This window comes from Larimichthys crocea, chromosome XXII (assembly GCF_000972845.2).
Source record: "Larimichthys crocea isolate SSNF chromosome XXII, L_crocea_2.0, whole genome shotgun sequence".
Classification (NCBI taxonomy): Eukaryota; Metazoa; Chordata; class Actinopteri; family Sciaenidae; genus Larimichthys; species Larimichthys crocea.
In genome coordinates, this window is record NC_040032.1 from 20470036 (window position 1) to 20495985 (window position 25950).

Here is a 25950-nt window from a genome sequence, read left to right on the forward strand (position 1 = left end):
TTGCTTTTGCTCCTCTTTCTTAGCTCAGACTGTAAATAACATTAATTTTCACCCTCCCTTCCACCTCTCTCTCTTTCTGTCTCTGCACCACACTCCAGTGCAATGATGATATACTCCAGGGAAGCCATTACTGGAGACTTCTTCCTCCCCTCATTATAATTTAATGCAAGCCCAGACACATGCAGACTCATGTTCAAGCCATAATTTTGTGCTTCTTCTCGACTTGCTGAAGAGAAATACTCCTCTCTTTGTTATTTTGGGAATTGGTTTCACTGTTTGTGACGTAATGTTAGCTCATATTCTCTCTGATTATGACTGACAGGGTCATTTTTAACAAGGTATCGCCAGTCTGTCAGTGCAGACTTCTATTGGATAGATGCAGATTAATCATAATGACTTTCCTCTAGTGCCACATGCTGGTCAAAATTTCCACTTGTCCTCGACATATTTACATCATGTAGTCAGGTCAACTGTTAATATGCAAGAAATAGTTGCAAAAAACTAAAACACGCCAAAAGAATGGCAACATTAGGTTGTTATGATGCAAACAAGCTAATATTCTAACTGTCTAACTACAATATAGGACTTTTACAGGCAGAGCAGGTCAACTATTCATCGCAGATTCAATCCCCGACTCCTCCCATCAAAGCGTCCTCGAGCAAGACACTGGACCCCAAGTTGTTCCCAATGGGCAGGCCGGCACTTTATGTGGCTGCTCCGCTGCAATTGTTTTGTGAAATACTTTGATGTTAAGGTCAAAAAGGCCTATAAAAATGCAGCCAATTAACTAATTAGCATTTTTTAACAGGTTTTTTTTTCAGGTCCTCATGACCTGTGACACCAATAATTCTTGTAAACATGACAGATGATTCGGATTTGGACTTGTTTTCACTATAAAATGTATTTTCTTTAAAATGTTACAAAAGTCGTCAGACTGTACTGTGAACACTTTAACTATGCAGCATATTTACATATTTGGAAGCACATAAAAAAGGGAAAAATGACAAAAATCTGAGCAAGTTAACAAAGTCTGGTGGACAAAACGTTTCTAAAAAGCTCCCAGCGGGGTTGAAGTTGTGTGGAGGACGGACCAAAACAGCATTGCGACTTGGCAAAGCTTTGTCAGACAGCACTGTGTGGCTACTTACGCAACCTCCTGACATTGGAGATTCATTGCAAATGATGAGGAAGCTTCTGTTTCTGTGCTGCGTTTGGAATATGCTGGTTCACTCATGAACTGGCAAAACTTCACAGCTACCATCATCCCGACGGTGCAGCTGAGTCTGAGATGCCCTAAAATGGCCTTGACGTCTCCTCTGTGCCAGTCTTCTCTGCTCTGTAACGAGCATTTCAGCCTCGTGGTGGCGCTAGCTTGGCTCCACATCACTCGTCTTGTTTTCCCATCACGCCACTCGCACTCTTGTGTCTTACTCATGGGATCAGCGTGCAGATTTCTACATTCCCAGACCGGCAGGAACAGTCGTCACAGCTGTTCCCTAATGCTTCACTCCCTCTGAAACATTACCTAGAATTCTCTGTCCTCATGTCTGTCTGCCTCATTTCTTTCGCATTAAGTCACCATGTAAGTTTCTTGCTCAATAAATCACACTATGTTATCCGACCACAGGAATAACAGTCATTGCCAGAATGCTTAATCATCCCCCCATAGTTCTCTCTCTTTCTGTGTCCCATCCCACAATGCACCCTGTCTGCGTGCTTGCAGCTCTTTGTCTGTATCTACAGTCTCTGTTCTGAGCGCCTCTCTAACCGCACATATTTTTCTTTTTCCCTCTGGCCGTTAAAAACCCAGGAGGAATCCATAGCTCTCAAACCCGAGGATAAATATTGGAGTTTCGTTGGGGAACAAAGCGTGCTTCGCTTCAGAAATTTTGGACAAATAAGTGAAAGAAATGCTGCGCACTACTTTTTCACACATTGCACTCACTGATTATATGCTACTAGATGCAGTTTACCATAGTGGGTTTGGTTTTATCACACATTTCCATGCATAAAATCTCTTTTTACTGCATCCGTTACTCGCATGATATTTGATGTCTTTTGACATGGACACATTACAAAACTATAATACATGAGTTTATCTGCTGTTTTGTGTGTAAATGAGCCTCGCAAGTCGACTTCTCTCTCGTGTTTTGTCTTCATTGAGTCAGTATGAAGGCTGACAGAGCGGCTTGCAGCAGTAAAAAAAGTCCTTCTGAAGAGGCCTGAAACTAGAACAGTAGTACAAATGCCATTTTTCACCACCAGGCCAGAGCTATGAGAGGATTTGAACCTTAAACTCCAGCAGCTTTGTTGCCTTGTTCTTGTACTTAAACTGTGGTACTTTAAATACTTCTCTATAACCTCCACTAATTGGGCAAATTAGGACAATTTTCATCGTGTTGTCATGGCAACTGGTGCAATTCTTACACGCTTGGGGCTTTCGGATGTAAAACTGATTTAATAAGCACACAAATTGAGTCTCCTATAGTGATTTAATGTCATTAAAATGGTCAAGTCACCGATTTGTTCACCAGCTCTCACTTTGCTTTCAAATCTGGACCTCTTAACAGTTCAATTCACAGAATGATACATCATTTCTCTGTATATTTCATTACATTCAGCAGCCGTGACCTTAAAGTGGACCAGTCGTCCTCCCCTGTTGCTTATGAAATGATAAATTCAACAGCAGCGGCAGAAAATGTCAGTGTGACATGTTGACCTACTTTATGGACATTCAAAACTTTGAAATATCAGAACAATAAGTTGGTTGGATAAGAAAATGGATGGATGAAATGCGCCATGATGCATAATAAAAGTGCTATTTATTGTTTAAGTATGTTTTGATTGTAATGCTTTTAAACTTTTTTTTAAATTGGATATGGATACGGCGTCCACCCTTTATACTGTCAGTGGTAGGTACTACCTGTCTGACTGCATCTGCAGCAGGCAACATCAGCAGTGCCGCCTGCAGTCTGTCTATCAGCACACCAGTCAACACAAAAGGTGAAGGTGCATCCTGTTGTTTTAGTTCAATTCTTGACCTGAATTTTAAAATGATTTGAAATGTACTGGACATATACCCTGTTTGATAAGATTACGTTGATACTGACGTTACTTTTTCACCACAACGTTGTGTATTTTGTGTTTTTGTATCGTGAAATATGACACCACGGTGTATCTTTACACTCCTACTGTTTACTGTGTGAAGGAGAGTCAGACAGGTCTGCAGACTCCTTTTGAAGTTGTGAAGTGAGTCCAGCTGGATCTCAACACACACACACACACACACACACACACACACACACACACATACGCAAACACTACACACACACTCTACATGCTGTGTGTGTGTGTGTGTGTGTGTGTGTTGCCCTTCAGCTCTCCTCCACCCTCCTCCTCCTTCCAGCTTCCCTATCTTTACATCGTTGCTCCCCTCGGGTCACAAACTGCTGTTGCCGAGATAACGATGGGGGATGCTGCCCGGTTGCCATGGTGACACTCCCCATGGGGTGTATTTGTGTGTGTGTGTGTGTGTGTGTGTGTGTGTGTGTGTGTGTGTGAGTGTGAGAGAGAGAGAGACAGAGAGAGGTGGTTTATCTTGGCAACCTCTTTTTTGTAACATCTCCAATGTCAATGCACTGCTGATCACACATACAGGGGGTGGACAAAATAACAGAAACAGCAGAAATGAGACGAATCTGAAGGTTTTACCTGTTCAGATTAATCGCATCATTCTGTTCTACTTTCCTTTTTTCATTTCTGAGCTTCTAGTCTTCTTATTGCCTCTTCTTATTGCCAAGGCATTTCTGGATGGATGTTCTGCTATAAAAAACAAAAGTTTACATTGTCCTGTGTTTGTTGAGACTGTCTTGCAGAGGTGTTTATTCAGTCCTGGGACGTCCTGTTCCTGTAAGTGAGATTCAACATCCTCCTCTGTTCCTCCTCCCTGATTCTGTTTGTTAATCTTCTGTATTTTTTAAAAAATCGGCTTGTTAGTTGCCTCTTGATCCTAAGAATCTGTGATTTGGAGTCTGACAAGTGTGAAAGAGCTTTCAGCCTAAAATAACTCTCTCTCTGCCTCTGTGACTTCTTCCTGTTGAGACTCTGAGATGAAAAGACTCCGCTTCATGTGTGCAACAGTGTTAGATATGTTTTATATTGTGTAAATGAGAGGACGAAGGGGCAGAAACTGTTAATGCCCATTTGAGGGGAAGGAGATTATCTGGTTTGATTGTTTAATTGAGTAATTTTAGCTGAGATGAGTTGAGTCTTCACTCACCGTGTTTCTATAAACATTTTGATGCATCTGGCCACCGCCATGTTGGTTGTGCTGCCTCTGCTACATCCGAGCTAATTCAAAAAGGGGCAAAGACGTGGAGCTGAGGCAGGTTGAATGACGCCTGGGTGCTCAAACAAGCCACCTCTAATGGCACCCACCCTCAGTACAGTTGTCATGAACGGGGAAATTACCTATAGAGACCAAAACTGTTTTTTGTACCAGGCTGTAAACATGTTTATTTCTGCTGTAAAGTTGGACATTTTAACATAGGGGCTTATGGAGAGTGGCTCACTTCTGTAGCCAGCCTCAAGTGGACATTTAAACTTTTAACTAACTGTAATCAGTGAAAAATAATAACGCTAACAGCACTAAAAGATGACACAGCTATACAGAAACCTGGACAAAAAATAATAAAATGATCAGTTATATGAAAGTCACAAAGCCTCCTACGGTAAAGACAGATTAAAGAGGAAAGCTGTTGTGCCGCCTCCAGTTGAAAACCGTGCAGCGATTCTTGTGCACATCAAAGGAAGCGTGGGCACACACACACACACGACTGCGGTCTATATATAGTACATTTCCCATCGGTGAACTGGGTCGAGATGTGATTGTGACTGTGAACGCTAAACTGTAGCTCATGAATCACATCATTTCCATATTCACTGAACCACTCAGTAAGCCCTTGTGACCTACGGTATATCAAGTAATTTGGCATTATGGATGTCGCCATCTTGGTTGTGTTGGAGCCAGAAGAGATTTGGATGAGAGTGATGAGCTCGTGGGTGACGAATGGTGAGTTTTGACTCATCAAAATCTCGCCTGCCTGGTCACAAACATTCTCGTATTCTAAATAAACAGTAACTTAAATAAGTTTGAGAAAACATTTGAGGAGAGAAATAGTCAATGCAGTAACAGAATATTGATTCATATTTGATGATCACTGCCAGGTTTGACAGTTTGAGTGTTGAGTGTTTCAGGATCCTGCTCCACTAGCTACCTGTGGCTGCCCACATTAAATAAAAATCACCAGAGCTTGCCTTCAAAGTAGTCTCCGGTTTTACACCCACCTACTTGAACGGCCTTATATTATATGTTTAGAGGCTGTTGCACTCCTCCAGTGAACTCCAATTGCTTTAAATTACTGGTTAATTCAAATTTGCTCAAAATTGATGATAAAGAATAAATTACTTACTTGAAAAATCTCTAAAATATGAAAGGACCGCCTGTTTTCTCTATAATATGAATGAAAAGATTAAACAAAGGTCGTGGTGATCGAGCAAGAGCTCATTGACTGTGACCTCCACACTTGTGATTAACTGATTAATTGAGTCCTCTTCAGTCCCTCATTATTCCTCTAATCTCTTTTCCTGCTGCTTGTGGTTTGTTCTCCCTCCTATTCCTCCTACTCTTCTTTCAACTCCTCTTTTTTCTTCTTTTCTTCGCACTTATTCATGTACTCAGATCTTTAGGTAAACAACAACTGCTCTCTTTTGTTAACGTGAAAACATTAAATTACAAATAAAAGTTCTACATCAAAAGTTTAAAAGCATTAAAATACATTTTCTTATAGTGGGTATTCCCCAGGGTTTCCTACCAGTTAAACATGCCCAGAACACCTCCAAAGGTCGGCGCCCAGGGTGCATCCTAATCAGATGTCTGAACTATGCTCCCTCTGAAGCCCTCCTTACCCTATCTCTAAGGATGAGCCCAGCCACCCGACGGAGGAAGCTCATTTCGGCCTCTTGTATCCGCGATCTCGTTCTTTCGGCCACTAACCAAAGTGCATGACCATAGGTGAGGGTTGGAACCGCACCAATACGCACAGATGTCACCCATTTCAGAATAATTTTATTAAATGAGTGTTATAATTGATACAATAATGTTGTAAACTGGTCAATATTTTAATTTTTACAAACCAGGGGATACATTTTTTTGTCTTTATCTGTAATAATACATTATGAATTATTTGTTAAATGTACTCTGTATTAATCAGAGTCTGAAATGTATTTTAATAAATGTATTGCATTAAAAAGGACAATCTGATATCTGATACAGCCCTGTGATATGTTGCAGAGAAAGATAATACTCAAGTAAAGTACACGCTCCTCAAAATTAAGAGTAAATGTCCTCTTTATCTATTTTGTCCCTTTTATTCTTCTCTTTCTTCCTGTCTTTTCTCATCTTCCACACATGCCCAGCTGTGCTCACACACACAATAACACACACATACACACACTGAGCATTTTCTAGGTCATGAGGACTTTATATGAATAATAAACAGCTGTCTGCTTTAAAGAGAATTATTTATAGAGCTTTGCGTAAGCGAGTGAGACCCACTCATGCTCTATCTATCATTCTTAAAGACTTCCTCTTTTCTCCTTTGTCTTCATCCTTTTCAAACCCTGTTGTCTTTATTATCTGTCATCTTTTTAATCCCTGATTTTGCTCTCTTTGTTTTTTTTCCTGTAATCCCTCCTTTAACCTCGTTTTCCTACCACCAGGAATTTTTGACTTAAAGTCCCCATGAAACAGAAAGCAGAGTGCTGTTTGCTTCCTCATTTTTACATGTTTACTGCAAAAAGATAGATAGATAGGGAGCAACTTGTCATGGGTATTAATTGGTGTTTCTAGTAGCCTGTAGCACCCCCACCACGCTATGCATCACAGGTAGTGTTATGATCTAGCGTCTGGCAAATTTCCTGTGAACACAGCCAGACCTGCGACCAAGCACAACCTTCAAAACCGGCAGTAGCCTACTGAGGTGGTTTCTTGTTGTTTACCAGGAAATGACAAACTCTAACATATCAAGAATAATACCCGAAAATACCTGAAATTCCTTCTTGTCATTGTTGGGTTAGATACTGGTGTGTAGGTGACATATATAGTGCAGAGTTATAAACTGGCAAACATCAATTTTGACTTTAAATCTTGCAGCTGGTAAAAGTGGAGATCATTTTAATCACTTCATAAACTGCTAGCTTATGGTGTGAACCCTTATCTTAATGTACCAGTGTGTCGGATTTGGTGGCATCTAGTGTTGAAATAGCTTGAGCTGAAAGAAGCTGAAACACTCTGCAGAGTTGATATGAACTGATAGATAATACCCGTGGTTTTTATCATAACATGTAGTCATTTGACCCAATGTAAGTCTAAAAATATAAATTAGAGCAGCTTTCAAGGTGAGTTTTTGTTTTTATACAGATCTGTAGGTTTTTTTCTTATGACTGATTTTATTACAGTGTGATTGTCAAACTTTAGATCAAGGTCTACTGTAGGGTCTGTTTCTTTGATGGAAAGCTAGACTGACTGATAAAAGGAGGATGGACAAACAGAGCTGATGGAGTAAAGATTTTTGGTGATGTAAGAGCTGAGAAATCAGTCGTCTGGCATGAAGAGAGAGATAGAGAAAGACAGAAGGAGGAGAGGGGGGGATAAAAAGGTTTTGGAAGCAGAGAGTGACTCGGCAGAAACAGACAGGATAGAGGGAGGGAAGGGAGGTGAGGTCAGCAGAAAGTCAGACGGAGGCCAGACAAAAGCTTCAGGCAGAAACGACATGAGGTCATCTGGACTGAGCCCGGCTCGTAATGCACGCCACATAACACATTAACGCCATGTAGAGACACATGGACGCCAACCACAGAATATGTAGCTGTCTTCTCTACGAATATATCACTTCTTTAACAAGCAGAAAGACTCTCAGTAACATTTAGAGTAAGGAGACAAATGTTACATTACCATATTTTTATCACTAAACAGAAAAGACCAACATCACGAACAGGAAACATTTTATTACCTCCACTAAAGAGGCTCAGTTTTCGTTGATGTTTGTTTGCCTGTTAGCTCATTATTTCATGAAACTTTGGGTGTAGTATTCATGAGAGCAAGCGTACGTAACATTCCTGTCTTGAGAACAACCACGCGTCGTGGTGGGTGAAATAAAAGTGCTTTACAGTTTATGACTTTCTTTAGTTCCCTAAAGAGCACAATGGACAGTAAAAGATATGGTGGTAGATCAACTACAGAGAGAAAGAAAATGGTCAAGCCTTGGGTTTCCCCAGTCAGTCAATATGTGCACCTCTGTGGCAAACAACTAACCTGTAAAGTTACCCTGAACCGACCCCAGTGAAAGATCTTCCCATCTCAGATGAGGTAATATGGAAGGCCAGCAATACGATCCTCATACCCAGGACTCGTAGCAGTCTATCCTAGAGAAGGGAGAAGTTGTTGTGAATGCATCAACCAAATGTATTATTTACTGTGGCAAAATGAACAGAATTTGCACTACATGCTCCAACCTGTCATATTTAAAGTAAATGGTGGTGTTGGGTGGCTCAACTGGTAGAGTATGTGCCCCATATTCAAAAGGCTAAGTCATTCCGGCAGTGACCTAAACATCTTGAACGAGGCTCTACTTCTTGGTGTATCATTTTCAGTCCTTCACAGTAAAGTAGTTTGTTAAAGGTAAACAAGGGAAATTTAATTTCTTGGCTTAGTGAGGTTTACAGATAATTAGGGTGGGGTGACAGTGGCTTGGTGACTCCGGGTTCAGAATGCTAAGTATGTTTCTGCAACATCCGATTGCGGATTCATTTTGCGCTTCATGTTGGAGCCCAAAATGCTCAACATGACCTGATGTAACTATCTGCAGTGGTATATGCGGAGAATCTGTAACGTGCAGTTAGTCTGTTCAGGATGTTCATCCAGTTGTTTAGGTAGTTTGAGGTCCTGGAGCTTTGTTCCAGGATATTTTGTTATTATATCGAAGGGAATTTCCAGTATTTTTTAACTTGGCATGATTCCCATAAAGATGGCCATTGTGGCTTTGTGTATCATGCTAACTTTGCACTCAAAAATTCAAAGGAAACAAGAACTCGTGCAAAACAACATCTATCACATCAAGCTGTGCGAGTCTCCTGCAGCTTTCCAAATAAACATGAATCACTTTAAACGCTCGCAAATTAAAGTAAACACAGAAAAGTTGCCCCCTGTGGGTTGACCATTATGGCTAACAGCAGTTAAGTCACAATGACCACGTTTATGGATAATTAGCCTGATTTTCCCTCTAAGCTTATCTCTGGCACCTCTATGTACCTTTGAGTGCGGACGGAGGCAAGTTTGTATGTCCAATCAGCCATTTGTTGAACTGTTGCACTCAACTTTATTCAAATAAAACTTTAGTATTATAGGGTGAACAAACAACTGCATGCTAGAAGGTCCAATGTCAGTATTCATCTGTACATTAATGTTTGGACAGTCCCTGTAGTTATTTCTCTCTGAATGGGGTAAACACAAGGTAGTGATTATCCATTTATGACGATGTACTCTTAATGTGCTCAAATGACATGTCCAGACATCAATACATGCATCAGTCATTGGCAACAGTTCGGAGCTTTTGTGCTGATTGACAGTTTGGGGAAGAGTTTTTTTTTAGTAATAATAATCTTCAATAATCTACAGTGCTCTGCTCTCCCATTTATAATCTCCTGTTTAAACCCAGATAGATTAAAAGGTAATTTCTTTAACCTCAATCCCAGCATGCATTTTAATACGTAAAAAAAACATTTTGATCACCGTCTACTCCTGTTTCAGTTTCTACAGCTTCACCTGATTTGATGGTCGATTTATTTATTTTTCGAGTTTCATGCTTCTCATTCACATGGGGTCCTACTCCGACGTCATGACAACTTTGGAAGAACAGAAATCATATTTAATGGCTGGAAGCACATGTTGAAATCCTCTTTAACTCCACCTGACCAACCAGATGGTTTAAACACATGCTGCCGTCAAATGGTTGAATCAAACCCACAGCAATGTATTTAAAAATGCAAACAGTACCTATACTACAACTTCTGCACTTAGATACAATTTGAGGTACTTTCCTCAAGTGTTTTTATTTTTATGCTACTTTATCCTTATGTGGCACTACATTTCACATGGAAATATTGTATGTTTGACTCCACTAACAGCTTTAGCTGCCAGTTTCTACAAACAAAGCAACCAAAGCCTGCTCAAAGGGGATTGATCAATAGTACTCAAACTACAAACGGAAACTAGAACACTTCCAGTGCCAAAACCTTGGTCGCTCTATGACAGATTTGGCAATCATACGCAGATACATGTTCATAGAGATTTCCACCACCGAAGAGAATAGGAAGCAGTTGCAAATAGCTTTATCTCGACCAGTACATGCTAACGCGGTCAATAATACAAAATACTATAAAAGATCACATAAAACATTGGAAAAGGATAAAATATGTGACCTTCAATAATCCATAGAGTTATAACGTGGCTACACAGTGTTGTTTTGTTACAGTCGGTTCATTCTGACCTACGGGTTAATGGGTTTTACAGCAGGGTTGAAGAGTTTTAATCTAGAGATGTCAACCAAACTGTAATCTGTCACCTTCATTTGACCTGACTCAAAGAGGTCAGAGGTTAATGTGTTTGTCAATACATGCAGATGTATGTGAGAGAGTGAGTTTATACTGTATGTGCCTGGATGTACTGTGGGTGTGAATGTAATTGTGTCTGCTGGACAAAGGTAATGATGGAGAGGGCAACAGAGGTCAAATGTTTTAGACCAGAACTGAAGACATTTTGTCTAGTTGTCACTTCTTCAAAGAACTGTTTGAGCATTTAGACGTGGTTATAATGTTAGAATTAGTTTTAGGCTAAGAGGACGTCTATCTCAATGAACGTCCTGCTTCTGAAATTCAGACCGAGAGAGTTCCCACAGTCATTACTGAAACTAAGTAATCTGCTTTACAGACACACACACTTAAGCAGCTCTATCAGTCATAAAGAGGTTTGTAACACTTATTACACTTATGTTATTTTTCTCAGCTGTCGTCCTCAGGAAGCAGCTGATTTGTTATCTGAGGTTAATCAATTAATGTGCTTGCAGCATAGTTTAAAGCAGCATGGTTGTGTTTTGTGGGAGCACCATACACAGGACTAAGATTACACGTCTATGTTGTTCTGTAGCGCTAAACACACTTAAAATTATCAATAATTTCTACTTTATTCATGTCCTACCACTACTGTATATCCTATATAATGGTTGAATGCACCTATTGTGAATCACGTTGGGCAAGCATATATCCTAGGTATATGTTCTGTATTGTGAAAACAAAGACTAGTCCTGTGTCTTGGATATTTCTGATAGTAGTGTTGTCTCACGTTTGAGTGGGTTGTCTTTTGTTTGAGTACTGCTGTTGTGTACTTATTGGAAAACTTCTACGCCAAATTGCAGCTGTGTCAAGGATTAGCCCAACACTTGGCTGCCAAAATATAGATATAAAACCGATGTGCACAAATCTGTACATATTTATGTACAGTATTTACCACCATCGCTTCAGCCCCAGCAACTTCCTCGACTGCCATTTTTAAAGTGCTGGTAGTCCTTTCTCTTCTGCTACATGCCAAAATAGCGACCATTGAAGACGAGAAGTGCCCAGTGCTCCACACTCAACTTTATAACCAGTATGGGTACCATCCGGGTATTCACAGTACACTGCATTCTACCTGTGAATCACTTTTGTACTTAAAATCAATGAGGCTATAATTAGGCACAGTGGTGCTTTGAGCTAATATTAGTATGATAACTTGCTGATGTTTAGCAGATAAAGACGATAGTACTTTCAAGTGTGGTTGTATAAGGTTAAAACATGCTAACATGCTTTCATAAAGGTGAAACTTGTTTTTTTCTGTCTTTCTTACAGGGCCTTGTACACATATGAGGATGACAGCAATGATCTGACACTGGCATCATCAGGAGGTAAGTCCAGGAATTTTAATCTCCCCCAAATGTTACAGATGTTAATGAACACGGCTCTCTGTTAATATCTTAGTGTCACATGTGGAGTCCTCATTTCCTGCTACAGATTTCCGGTTGTAACTCTGATGAGCTCTGCGGGTTCTTCTGTTGCTTTGGGGTGAAAACGATCATCTTCTTTGTCTCCTGATTTGTTACTGAGCCATCAGAGAGCTGAATTCATCATTACTAGAGTTAATGACGCACTGCATGATCATTACAACTTAATGAGACTCCACTGTAATCATATCACTGCATCGTCGTGTAAATAACTACACATAAATTAGCAAATGTGCATATGGACATAACCTTTATACACCAGAAGGAATCACACCTATTAGAAACCAGATGTATCCTGTTTATCACACATAATTCATGACAGGAATGGCTTGAATCTGAGTGAGAACACACACACACAGAGTGGAAGGAAAGAAAATTGAGCTCTTGGAGTGTAAAAATGTAAATATTTTCACCATAGAAGCAATTACTTATGCACAAGCTGTAACTTGTAGCTCATAAACAGCATTTTATTCATATACAATGTGCTTGAATTAGGACAAAAACACAATTCATTGTCACTTCCTGTCAGGAGTTTCATTTTAGTGATCTCTTTATTGTTCCTCAGCACAAAAATCAGTCTCCTGCATAACTGAGCAGTGTTATAGGTTTATGTTACCAACCATAGTGTTGAATTATTGCAGCTTTGCTTCTAGGAAATCATTTTTTAATGTCTTTAGTCAGTTTTGATATGGAAAAATGGCTCTAAATACTACAACACACATTGTCCTGTTGCTATGGAGAAGAAGCCAACCAGAGGAACAAATTAAGTTGTTGCAGCTAAAAACAATACATGTCGCCATGGTAACAAAACTGACCCAGAATCTGAAAGTGAACTTTCTGAGTGAAGTTTTTTTTTAAGCTGTTGAATGTTTCATCAGGTTTTTAATCTCAACAGACTTATAACAGAGTCTGAAGCTCTGCTGAATGGTTGGACGTTTCTGATTGAAATGCACCTTGGGAGTTGTAGTCCTTCAGTTGTTTATGTTCAGAGGCTTTTAATGTTTGTTTGTTTGTTTGTTGGTTTTTATCAAATAATCTGTTCATCTTTTGTACTGATGATGCCAAACGATTATGTTTCCATCCATCATTTTTAATTTATGATTTAATTTATGCATGATCAAAAACTGAGAAACCTACCTTTAAAGAAGCATACCATATTTTTAAAATGTCTGAATATCACCTGAATGTGGTGTTTAGTGAGACCCTGATGAACTCAGACACAAAAAAGTCACAAAATAACACAAGCAAAATAACTGATTAAATTGTTTTATTACAGTGTTCTGAAATTATTTAAAGTGCCCCAGAATTGTACTTTGAAATTGGTCCAGGATAGAAGATTCTTGCTGCAGCCAGCAACTTCAGAACTGGCTGCAGAGAAATCCTTCAGGGCAACTGCCCATCCTCAAAGGACGTCCACTAAATGCTTGTTTTTTTCCACTGATCGACTCAGACTGTTGTCCTACTGCTGTGTTCAAAGCCACCAGACTCCATTAGTAAAAACAGTAATTTTACCCATAACATTGTAACACTCAATTCAAACCGTAAAATGAAACTCACCAAGACCATGATTTATCTTTCCACTGCTCCAACAATCTCCAACTCTAGTTTGGTTGAAATAAACACTTTCTACATGCTGTCTTTCTGATGCACCACCTACATCTTACTCCTCATTATATTTTCACATCTCACTCTGCGAATTGAGGGTTCATTTCGATTACGTTACATGGTAAAATGATTATTTTTGTCTGGCTTTGAATGGATTGATATAACTGCTGTTTCATGCAGTTTTAGCAGTTTTCTTTTAAAACCACTAGACTCCATTAACAGAAATTGCAATTTTACTTTAATGCTTGATTCAAACAGACACAAAATAAATCTCACAAGACCTTGGTTTGTCTTTCCACTGCTCCACTATCTAATGGATGCACAGTTGCCCCAAAGAAAATAGGGGCCAGGTTGTTTCCTTTAAGACTATTCACAAAACCTAAACATAATGGGTTTTGTTATAGCTGGACACATCTTGTGTTTTTTCGTTGATTTGCTTGTGATGAGAACCATGGCTTATTCTGTGAGTCTAATGTAATTATCAACACAGAAGTCCCGAATATTAAAAATGCTGATTGCATAAGAGGAATAAACTGGACCTACTACAGTTGAAGTATCTGCAGCACTAATGGTGAAAAGATGCATGATGAGGAGCCACTTCTGCCAGTAACAATCTTAGTTTCCTTCATGTCGTCAACTTTTCCTCAGAGAGACATGAATATTTCAGCAGCGACGGAGAGGAAACACTGTTTGTCCATCTGCGCCGTTAACCTCAGAGGAATCTATTTCCCACTTCAGATCTGAAACCAGTAGACCACAGTCATGTGCGTGTGTTTGTGTGTGTGGACAAGTCTTGACAGCTAAGATATGGAGAACAAGATCATAATCTAAAGGCATTAAACTAGCAGCCTGGAAGATGACGCTGCTGATCTGCCCAAAGAGAAACTGCAGACTTTGGAAGAATTATAATTTAATTATAGCAATATAACAATGTCCAAACACTCCATTAAATGTTAAGGTCCTGCATTCAAAATTTACTGAAACAAATTTCGGAAGCATTAAAAGAAAATTCTATTAAACAAAAGCAAAAGTATGGCCCCCATCAGAGTTATATTTTTGTGGATTATATGAGTGTTTAAATGTAAAATCTGATTACTCTTAACATCAGACATCATAAAAGGTAACTTTGGTATTGGTTAACTTTTTGAAATTGGTCAATATGGAGCAACCTCAAAACTGGCTGCAATGTAATCCTTCATGGCAACTGCCCACCGTCATAGGCTCAGATCTTCTGCTGTGTCCATGAACAGAAATTGTAATTTTACCTGTAACTTTGTAACGGAAACCAGCTAAAACTCTCAGAGTCTTCTTCGTTTGTCTGTCCACTGCTTCAACAATCACCAGTGCTGGTTTGGTTGAAATAAATCCCTAATTTACAGAGAAAACATTTTGGTTCTACATGCTGCCTCTCTAATGCACAACTCCGCTCCTGATATTTTCATCTATAAATAGCGTTATAACAATGTAATGGAAGTTACTGATTAAACAAAAATGATCTTAGTCCTTCATGAATAGATCTATCTCTGTAGGGATGATTTCCATAATGCTGTCAAAATGTATATTAACAATTTGAGTCTGTTGGAGGCAAAAACACTTCAATAAAACTCAACAAATAAATTAGGTGTTGCTGCATCTTGCTGTTAAACCATCCAACACCAACTATCATTAGCATCATGTCAACTTCAGTTTAAATCGATTTTTTTTTCTTGTGCATTGAATAATCCAGAAAACAATTATTTACAGTATATTCTTATTTATAAGGAGAAAGTTCAACCAGACTATAAAAAATGTGGTGTTACAGCAACATGATATCTCTGAGTCACCCTTGTACAAAGCCTCAATGTTCCCAGACAGGATTTGGATATTTTAATGATTGTTTTGTGCAGATCCAGGTGCAGATTGAAAGCTCAAAACATTTTCTGTTATTAAAATAACACATTTAGAGGATTGTCGAGAGTTACATTACATGACCTCTGATTGCTTTGTAGTATCTTTCATGAGAAACCAGACATGACTGTGCTGTACTCAAGTCTCTTCTTCTTCTGTGGTGCAGAAGGGGGTCTGGCAGAGATCACACTGACCTTTGACAGTGGCAGGGTGATGTACGGCTTCTGCAGCCTGAAGGAGCCCACCTCCGCTCTGCCACGATACATCCTCATCAACTGGGTGAGTCGGCGGGTCATTGGGGGAGATCAGGGGGGAGGGGCGGTACGTGACGCAATGCCAAACACTCCAGGCATCACACACGCACACACACGCACACAGACACACTGAAATGTCCTATTAAACGAGAATATCAGAGTCATTAAGGGTCATAGCACATTTCTAATGAAGCAGTTTGTTAAACAAGGACACATCGTGTCAGTGACGTCCAGGACCTGAAACCAGGTTCTGTCTACACCATCCAATCACAGAGCTGCAGCCTCAGCAAGAAACTGCAGCAGCAATTTAGAGCTGCAGATATACAGTACCACCCGCAGGTAATGAGGCTTTTCTAGAAGCCGTCTTTGTGTTTTTCAGGTTTTAAATTATACATCAACTGTCTGTCTGTTCATCCTGGAAAAAAAATCCCTCCTCTGTTGCTCTTCCCTATTTTCTCTCCATTTCACCTCCTCAAACCCTCAATGTGAGGACACTACAGATTGTTTACAGTAAGACAAACGTAATAAATCTTTCAGTGCGCTCAAAAATTCATAACAGACTCACCTGACTCTCATAACAGTAATGTGAGAAGAACACAATATAACAAATGTCAGATTTGAGAACATTTAACAAACAATGAATGTTTTACTTTCTGAACTTGACGTCAGCAGCGAATGCATCTACATGATGAGAAAGTAGAGAGGAGAGGTAACAAGAGAAGGTTCACAATTCTTGTTTTATTTTGTTCACATGTTGAACTACAGAGGAAAAATAAACCTCTCTGTACAAACCATGAATATAGAATATAGATGGGAATCAAACTGAAAGGTTTGGTGTATGTATGTGCTGCTGAAGTGGAAATTTCTGGCTCAGAGTCTGAGAAAGATATGTATTGTAAAATTCAGACTTTTGAGACATGACTGGTGAATAGGGTCAAAATTTTAACAGACATCACCATGAAACGTCCCCAGTTAATTACTTAGATTAAGAAAATTATTATTTGTGTTACAAGTTTTCTGAAGTTGTATGTTTGGATGTGCAAATGAGGCATGATGTAATGACACAAATAGACTAGATGAAGTCAAATAAACACCAAAATGTCTGTCTCTGAGTAGATATTTACTGCAGCAACAACAGATGTGGCGGAGAAAAGTAATGAAATATGTCAGTAAACATACTGCAGGTACATTCATTAAGAAACGTGTTTGCTGTTGCAGCTCAGTTTTATGTAAACTGAATTTCTAGAGACAGACGTGAAGGGGGGAGGACAGAAAATGAAAGAAAGATCCGGGAAGTGCAGTGAATGGAGACTGAGAGAGAGAAAGAATGAGACATTTGGTGTTTAAATGAGACTGGGAGCCGTGCCAGAGGAGTCCATCATAATGTAACACAGCAACACCAGCAGCCAAAAGAGCACCAGACCGTAAGAAAACTGGGCCAAACCAGGTCAGTCTGTGCCAGAAATGGGCCAAAAATGGACAGAGTGTGCAGAATTGTATTGAGAATGAACAGAAATTCCCCAGTAATGGATCTAAATGTACCAATATGTACCATAAATATACTGTGAAAACAATTTCTTTCAGATAGCATGGTCACATTTTGTTACTGAGAGATAAATTATCATGAATTCAGATGAAATGTCTTTCCTTTTCTCTGTGTAATTGCTGCTTACTGTGTCTGCATTGTGTTGGTTTGAATGAGCTGTGATTACTGAATCACATGATACGACCGTCTCAATAATTGATCATGACCACAGCTGAACATGAGATGAGACCAGAATGAGGGGAAAACCGTCCTTGCGAATTGAATGGAAAATAAATAAGAAGAAATGTGATTATAATTAAGCAGAAAACTGCTGCTGCTGAACTTATTTTGTGTTTTTCTTTTTCTTTCCCTTCCACCCTTTCTGTCTCTCTCAGGTCGGAGAAGACGTGCCGGATGCCAGGAAGTGTGCCTGTGCCAGCCACGTCGCCACCATCGCTGACTTCTTCCAGGTCAGACCCACGACGGTACTTCTACAAATTTCTAAATAAATACTCTGAAAACAAGGATGCAAATGATCTTTTTATGTTATTGTTTAAATTTTCTGTTAGCTTCTGGTTCTGGAAATGAACAGTGCCAGTCAAAGGTTGGACACTCCTAATTCAGTGTTTTTTCTTTATTTTTATTTCTTTCTACATTGTAGATTAAAACTGAAGACATCACAGCTAAACTATGTTTATTGGAATTATGTGGTAAACAAAATAAACAGTCATTTCTCTTCACTTAGTCGAGCCATTCTACCTCTGAACAACACAACTGATGCAAGGAATTCCTCTAATTAACTTTTGGCAAGGCTCACCTGTTAAAACCTTTCCAAGTGACTACCTCATGAAGCTGACTGAGAGTTTGCCAAGAATGTGCAAAGTTGTCATCAAAGCAAAAGAAGGCTGCCTTGCAGGCTGAGGGGATAAAGGGAAGAAGGTCAAGGATAGTGTGATGAAGCGTAGGTAGATGGAGGCGTAAGGGATGACAGGTGAAATCGGGGTTATTGATTGATAGTTTAGAAATTGACCGTTGTCAGCTGGCGGCAGGAAGACAGAAAGAATAATAGTTCCTGTGTTTGAATGAAAGAGAGAAGATAAAGTGTACTTAAGTATGACTTAAAAAGTCTTCATTTGTAAAGTAAGTAAAGCTGTCAGATAAATCTACTGAAGTAGAAGTAGAGAGTGACTGAAGCGCATGTATAAGTCACCGCTAGATGTCACATATCTAAGGTTTATGTGATGTCTACAAATCATTTTGTTAACGTGAAGTTCAGAGTTTATCTTGTGTCGTATTACGAAGGTGACACTATGATAACTATCAGACTTGTGTAATTATATGTTTGACTCCAGAAGTGTTTTATAATATGGTTTCGTTTTGTACCACATGCACAATGAATATTTCCAACCGACTCTTTGTGGAGCAAGAAGAGCAAATTAAACCTGTAGGAGGATAGAGAGAGAGAGAGAGAGAGAGAGTGAGAGAGATAGAGAGAGAGAGAGAGAGACTGTGTGTGTGTGTGTGTGTGTGTGTGTGTGTGTGTGCGTGTGTGCGTGTGTGTGTGCGTGTGTGTGTCACAGTGCATGACTAATACCGTCTCTTTTTAAAGTAATCTCTCTGAGCTGAATGACAGCCCTCTCACCCACCCAGTGCGTGTGACTGCTGTGCAGTGTATTCATACCTGTGCACCTGAGTGTGTATTTTTGGTAGAGTAGATATAGAGATCACGAATAAAGCAGAGGTGACATTTTATTCATTTATATATACAGTATATGTGTGTTCATGACAGTCAAAGTGTGCGTTGGTTTTGTCTGTTTATGAGGACCTTCCACCAGAATACCTACAGACTTGTGAGGACATATTTATGGGGAGATTTGTGATGCGTCCTCACAAGTCAGTGTAGAAGCACTTATCAAGATACAAATGAGTCCCTCCCACCTTTTCTCTGTAAGTCTGATAATTCATATTTGAATTCTTGTGTGTTTGTGCGTTCATAACAGCCAAAGTGTGTGTGCGTTGGTTTCACCTGTATATGAGGACATTTTATGAAATACCCACTGACCTGTGGGGACACAGCATGTTTATTTTGTGATGACTTGTGTTACAAATCAAAAGTGTCGAAACACTTACCAAGATGCTGAAATACCTGAATTCTAGTGTGTGTGTGTGTGTGTGCGTGTGTGTTTGTGTGTTGAAGTGCCATTATTGTAAGTGACGGTTCTCACACGGCCTTGACTTCATCACACTGACGGTGCTTTCAATTACCTTTTTTGGACAGGACACAGAGGCACAGACATACATAGTGCAAAAATTCTTAATTGACATAAATAATTTGTAATATGATTAATGATTAACAAATATTAAATACTGCTACAATATACAAGACATTTAATTATATAAAATTTACAAATATACAGTTATTTAAGTGATTTTAAAACTTAACTGCAACAACAGATTTAACAGATTTGAATTTTTTTAAGCAAAAAACTGTGTTAGGAAGTAAATAAGTACATTTACTCAAACACTGTATTTAATGGCAAATTTAAAGTATTTCTACTTCACGACATCATCTGAAGTAAATTGTACAGTATTTACAATATTTCACAGCTTTAGTTTAATTACAAATGAAGGTTCTTACGCAGAAAACACATGACGAGTTTTGAATCTGATGTTTCATTTTGAAATCAAAGAGCAGCTGAAACTAGTAGTGCATAAATCAATTAAGAAAATCAATGATTGAGGGTCAAAGACATTTTTCATTTGATTGTATTTGTAATAGGTAGTGTAGGAGGTTTGGACAGTTGATTGGGCAAAACAAACAATGTGAAGTTCGGGGTAATTGTGAAACCATTTGAACATCTATACCACCTAATAACTATAAACACTAAGAATAATAAGACGACAATAATAACATCAGTGTCTATGTATCTCTCTGTCTCTCCAGGGGGTGGAGGTCATCGTGAACGCCAGCAGTCTGGACGACATTGACCCATCAGCCATTGGTCAGCGGCTGACCAACGGGACAGCAGTGGTGGCAAGTCCGGTCCTGAGCCGCCTGAGAACCCGTGATGAAGAACATGGAGACGTGGTACGAACAGAGAGAAAATAATTATTAATTTCTCATTGTTTATCAACCACATCACAATTATTGGGATTTGGGAAATTAGATGTTTTTACAACAACAAACACTTGATTGATTGACCTTTTTGATATTTGTAAGAAAAAACAGCCCTAGTGCTAAGTAAAATCCACTGCTGCAGTATCACATCTCACATCAGTCTGTTCAAGCTTTTTGAAACCAAAGACTCCATATTATGCTTTCACGGCTGCATCATTAAATCAAATGGAAATATCTAGCACATTTACGTTTTACCAAAATTAAACCTGACATGTTTAGTATCTCTCCATACTTTGGGATCTTGGCTAGAATGTAAAATGAAGCGTAATAAGCATCTGTGAAACTATTACCATAATTGTGTGTTCACAATACACAAGGCATCTGTTCTGGCTGCTGCAGTGAGTTTATAAGACAGAGAAAATAAAGGTGACTTATACACATTAAGACAGAAATGGGACAGGTTGTCATTAACAGAGATTGTTTTTCTCTCCTCTTCCTCTCCTGATGCAGGGCACAGTGTACGAGAAGACCAATGCAGAGGTGGAGATGAAGAAAATCAATAGAGAGGAGTTTTGGGAGCAGGCCAAGGTGGGTGTGGAGCAGGAAAGAAGGAGGGAGGAAGGGAGGGAGTGGAGGAAAATTAAGATGGATGAAGGGAATGAAAGAAACAGTTTAATCCTGCAAGTTAGTTCACATTCATTACAGCTTGGGTCGTAGGATGACTTTGTACTCACTACCATTTTATTTAGAGGTCAAGCTGTATGTGAGGGTGTTTGAAATGTTAGTTATATACCCAGTCAAAGTCTATAAACTCTAATGCATGTTTACGACAGACAATTTGGGTCATATTTTCTTAGTTCACCTTAATTTTCTTCTTCATTTAAGTCAGACTAACCTGGAGGTTTGTTTCCAACTTGTTTAGTTCTCTGACTGCTCGTGTTTCATGACTCAATGCGCTTCTTTTCAAACCATTAATTCTTTGAAATGACCCATTCAGTTTCATCATCCATTTTTTCCCAAGAGAGAGATGAGAAGGTTGACACCGCTCTCATCTGTGTTCATTAATCAGACAGAAACCGATTAGCTTAGCTTAGCACAAAGGCTGAAAACAGGAGTGTTGTCTTATTTCTATCTTGTTATCTCTCCAGCAGGAAGCAAATAACCTTTCCTCTAAAACAGTTATTGAGAATCCCAGTTGTGTTTCGATTGAAAGTGGAGAACAAAGTCAAACATCCACGTCCTCCAGCTTTGTTGCTTTCAGCTCTTTCAAACAAAATGCAAAATGACAGCGTGCTTTGTGGAGCTGCAGGGTGTTCACTGGATCTGCCCTCCACAGCTTCAGAGACTCTGAAACTGAAGTGAACAGCAAGATTCGGCATCAACACCGCATCAATCGATTAGTGCCAGACAGATAATTGCCAATACTTTTTGATTCATTCTTAAAACTGTCATTCTTTATATTTTATATCAGTGGATATCATTGGGTGACATTTCAGCTGATTTGTTTTTCTGTGTTTTTTCTCTCCAGCGCGAGGAGGAGATCAGGAAGGAGGAGGAAAAGAAGAAGGCGGCAGAGGAGCGACAGCGCTACGAGGAGGAGCGAATGGAGCTGGAGAGGAAAGAGCAGGAGAACCGGGAGAAGAGGTACCGCGAGAGGGAGAGGCAGATTGAGGAGCACAGGTGAGGAACAAACAAACATTATACTGATGAATTTTAAAGAAATGTACACCTGCAGAGGATTCCTCCATAAAACTGGGGCACATTTCACAGAAGTCATTTTCAAGAATTGCCAACACATTTGTGAGCCCTGCAGGTGACTTATTGCTCTTGCACAATCAGCAGGTTTGTTTTGATGAGTCAAAAATAGCAAAAGAATAAATGTTCCTGAAAACCATCTTAAGACAATGTGACAAAAAATCCATTTTATGAACCTTCTTAAACTAAAGCATCATGACTGAAGACTCTTACCAACTCATAGGAGAGCTTCTTAAGAAGCTCCAGAACCTGCAGGAGGAACCAAAAACTACATGTTATATTGACGTTATTATTGTTTTTGTTCATTTTATGATTGACAATGTTTGAATTAGAAATGAGGTCAATTAAACTAATCATCATCTAGTCCTCTTCTCTTTTTAACATCTTCATCTCCATTTCAGTCTGTCTAAATTTTCATTTTCCTGATAGTATACTTTCTGTGTGATGTCTTTTCTTTTTATTGATGGTGAGCGTGCTGTTTGGCACATGGGTCTAATTACATCTACAGTGACAAATGAGCTGCATATTCAGGGAACTTACAGTCACGTTTTTTTAATTTTAAGTTTAATGAGTTTAACATTCAATCAAAGTTTATTTTACTAAACTCAAACATGGATTGATACTTAAAATATCTTTAAAATCAGGCAGTGAAACCAATTCTCAGTTTCAGTTCTGTCCACGAACTGACAACAACACCATAACTTGTGACCTCAAGCATTAAGCACAGACAGATCTCTGTACAATCAAAGTGCAAATAAAAATGCAAATGAATGGCTTCATAAATGAACAAGAACCAATGACTGAGTCTGCAAAAGGTCAGACATGGCGAATATCAGATCAGTGCACTGTGACCAAACACGCACATATTATCAGATAACATTGAAGAACCATAGACAGCTTAAAATGGGACTGTGATTCACAACCATTTCATTTTTTGATGATATGACACATCTTTTCTATCCTTTATACACTTATGATTTGGAAAATTTCAGGTATTTTCCAAGTTTCAAGGGTCTAAAATATCATCTAATGTGTGTGAAAACAGGAAGAAGCTGCAGGAGGAGGAAGAGGCCAGAGAAAGGTTGCAGAATCAGACTGGCATCGTAAGTCTCTGTGTTTTGTTTTTTTAATAATAGAAATCCAGTTTAGTATCTAACCAGCTGTCCAAAGAGCAGTAAAATGAAGAGTAATGTGCATGTATTAAAGTGGTAATAAATAAACAGTAAGAAGTATAAATATTCTAAGATATATATATATATACGGTATAATAATATAATTATGTTCATTAATTATTCATTGCAGTATCCAAAACAGTGTTCACCAGCACGCAAGTGAAGTGAAACACTCAGTTCTCTGTGTTAGAAGTGTTGTTCAGGTGTCTTGAACGTGTTCTTATAAATATTTTTTAACTTATTGTGCCAAGGTCTCAAAATTTAAATCAATTTGTGTGACAGCAGGGTTTGTCTTTGAAGGGAGTGATTATACGCTGTGTGTACTTTACAAAAATGTAATGTCGGGCAGAGACAGTTTATTTAGTCCATCCAGTCTGTGTGTGTGTGTGTCTTATTTACTCAAGCCGACATAAAACTATTAGAACATCTTGCAATCAGCTGCCTGCTGCGCCGTAACACAGCTATGATGTTTCAGCTAATCTTGTGAACCTCTTAAACTCTGTCCTCATGTTGAGTTCATACACAGCACTCATATTGTGTTGCTCGAGGCTCTTTAGGCATCGTTTGTTACTGATGAAAGTGAAGAAAGAAAAAGAAAGCAGCGGCTTGTCAATAACTGCTTCCCCGAATAATACCCAGAGGAACTATAATCCTTTCAAGAGGAACTGCAGCATGAGAGCAAAGTGTCTAAATTATATTATACATGTATTATACATCTATTATATACATATTATACAACTTTGTACAACTTTGTTCACCTTTGTATAACCATTATAGACCTTTAAACATCTTTTATAGACCTTTATACACCTTTATATACCTATTATAGATATTTTATGCTTATATGTTTTTATATGCCTATTATACACATTTATATGTGAATTATATATATATATATATGTGTGTGTGTATGTATATAATAGATGTATTATACACCTTTATACATCCATTCTAGACCTTTATATACCTTAATAGATCTATTATCTTTATTCACGTTTTATGTCATATATTATGGGCGTATATATATATATACACACCCATTATAGACCTTTTATACATGTTTTTACATCTATTGTGTACCTTTTTATACACCTGTATACAACAATGATACATATTTATATACTTTTATATTATTATACCGCTTTGTGTGGTCAGTAAACACTTTATTTCTTCTGTGGTGTTGACCTTTGCTCCTGTATGTGATGTCTGGAGATTAAAATAACCTCAGTCTCTGTCGCCCCTCGCTGGTAGCTTCATGTAATAATTCCCTTCAGAGAGTCTGGACTTTGAAAACATTCCTGTAAAATCCATATGATTTGTTTTAAAGCATCCAAATTATATTTTCATTATTATTTCTTATTCTTCTTCTCTGCAGGCTACAGAGGCGAGCCTCGAGGACCTCAACCTGGACAAGAAAGAGTCTGAGGTGGAGGTGAGTTTGACAGACAATAATAGCAACTTCAAACAAGATGGAAAGAAAATGAAAAATCTGCTTCATCAAGGAGAAGTAAAAGCAAATAAATATGAGAATGGCTTCTTACCTAGAATCTTTTATTAGTCATCCAAAACCACATTCCTTTGAGGCAAAATCTGTTGTATTAGATAAATCTGATCATTACAAAAACAAAGGACTGAGAACTAATCAAACAGAACAGATGAATGATGACTTTGTCTGGACAGCTAAAGAATAAAAGTAAACACATAAAAGAGTAAAGTTCCAAGAACTATTTCCTCATACCAAACTGCTAGCAGTGCTTATAAAGGATAAAAAAAAATCTATTTTGAATGAAAATACTGAACTATCCTGGTTTAATGTTTGTCTGTTTCCAGGAGGCGAAGGCCATCATTGCTCAGCGGTCAGGAAACCCGCGAGAGTTTTTCAAGCAGAAGGAGAGAGCCATGACCATCAGTGTTGACACCTCGCCTGTCTCCGTCCACAGGACCGGTAAACACTTTAAAACTCACCTGACAGTTTATTCTCATGTAGAACTGGAAATATATACTGTGCATATATACAGTATATGTACATATAAAACAATGACCGTCAGCTTAGAAGTAGGAACTTTGTTCGTTTTTCCATCCATAGTGTAAAATGTGCAGTTAAATCTTAAAAGGCACTGAACTATGGATATTTCACATAGTGCTTTTCTCAGGAGGGCGAAGTGATAACCCGATTGGCTGTCAAGTGGATGGATTATCTGGCAAGGAAGAAGTGCTCACTACACTGCTTTTTACTTTACTTTACTTTACTAAATTAACCTTTTGTGTGCCAAAACTTTCTTATATCTTTGACTTCAACGCGTGAAAAATGAACAATGACAAAATGTCTAGATTTTTGTTGAGTGTAAATATGAAGATAGAAATAATCAGTTGAAGTACAAGTTTCTGTACTTAACTGTACTTACATACAGTATCTGAGTAAATGTGCAGAAAGCTTCAGTTTCCTGTCCTGGTTTGGTGTGATGGAAAGATGAAGCCCCTG

The 25950-nt window shown here is 38.7% G+C and overlaps 1 protein-coding gene across 5 annotated transcripts in view; it reads left to right on the plus strand.

Annotated features, from left to right (window-relative positions):
- Positions 1-25950, plus strand: part of dbn1 (drebrin 1) — a 108947-nt gene that overhangs the window by 72205 nt on the left and 10792 nt on the right. For 4 of the 5 annotated variants that reach the window (XM_027273445.1, XM_027273447.1, XM_027273449.1 and 1 more), the window contains exons 2-10: positions 12001-12056; positions 15811-15923; positions 17819-17908; positions 20368-20511; positions 21052-21129; positions 22070-22221; positions 23342-23399; positions 24844-24900; positions 25299-25413. In XM_027273445.1, the coding sequence (XP_027129246.1) occupies positions 12001-12056; positions 15811-15923; positions 17819-17908; positions 20368-20511; positions 21052-21129; positions 22070-22221; positions 23342-23399; positions 24844-24900; positions 25299-25413 (863 nt within the window). The remainder of the gene's footprint in view (positions 1-12000; positions 12057-15810; positions 15924-17818; positions 17909-20367; positions 20512-21051; positions 21130-22069; positions 22222-23341; positions 23400-24843; positions 24901-25298; positions 25414-25950) is intronic. The other variant, XM_027273446.1, reaches the window with a different exon arrangement.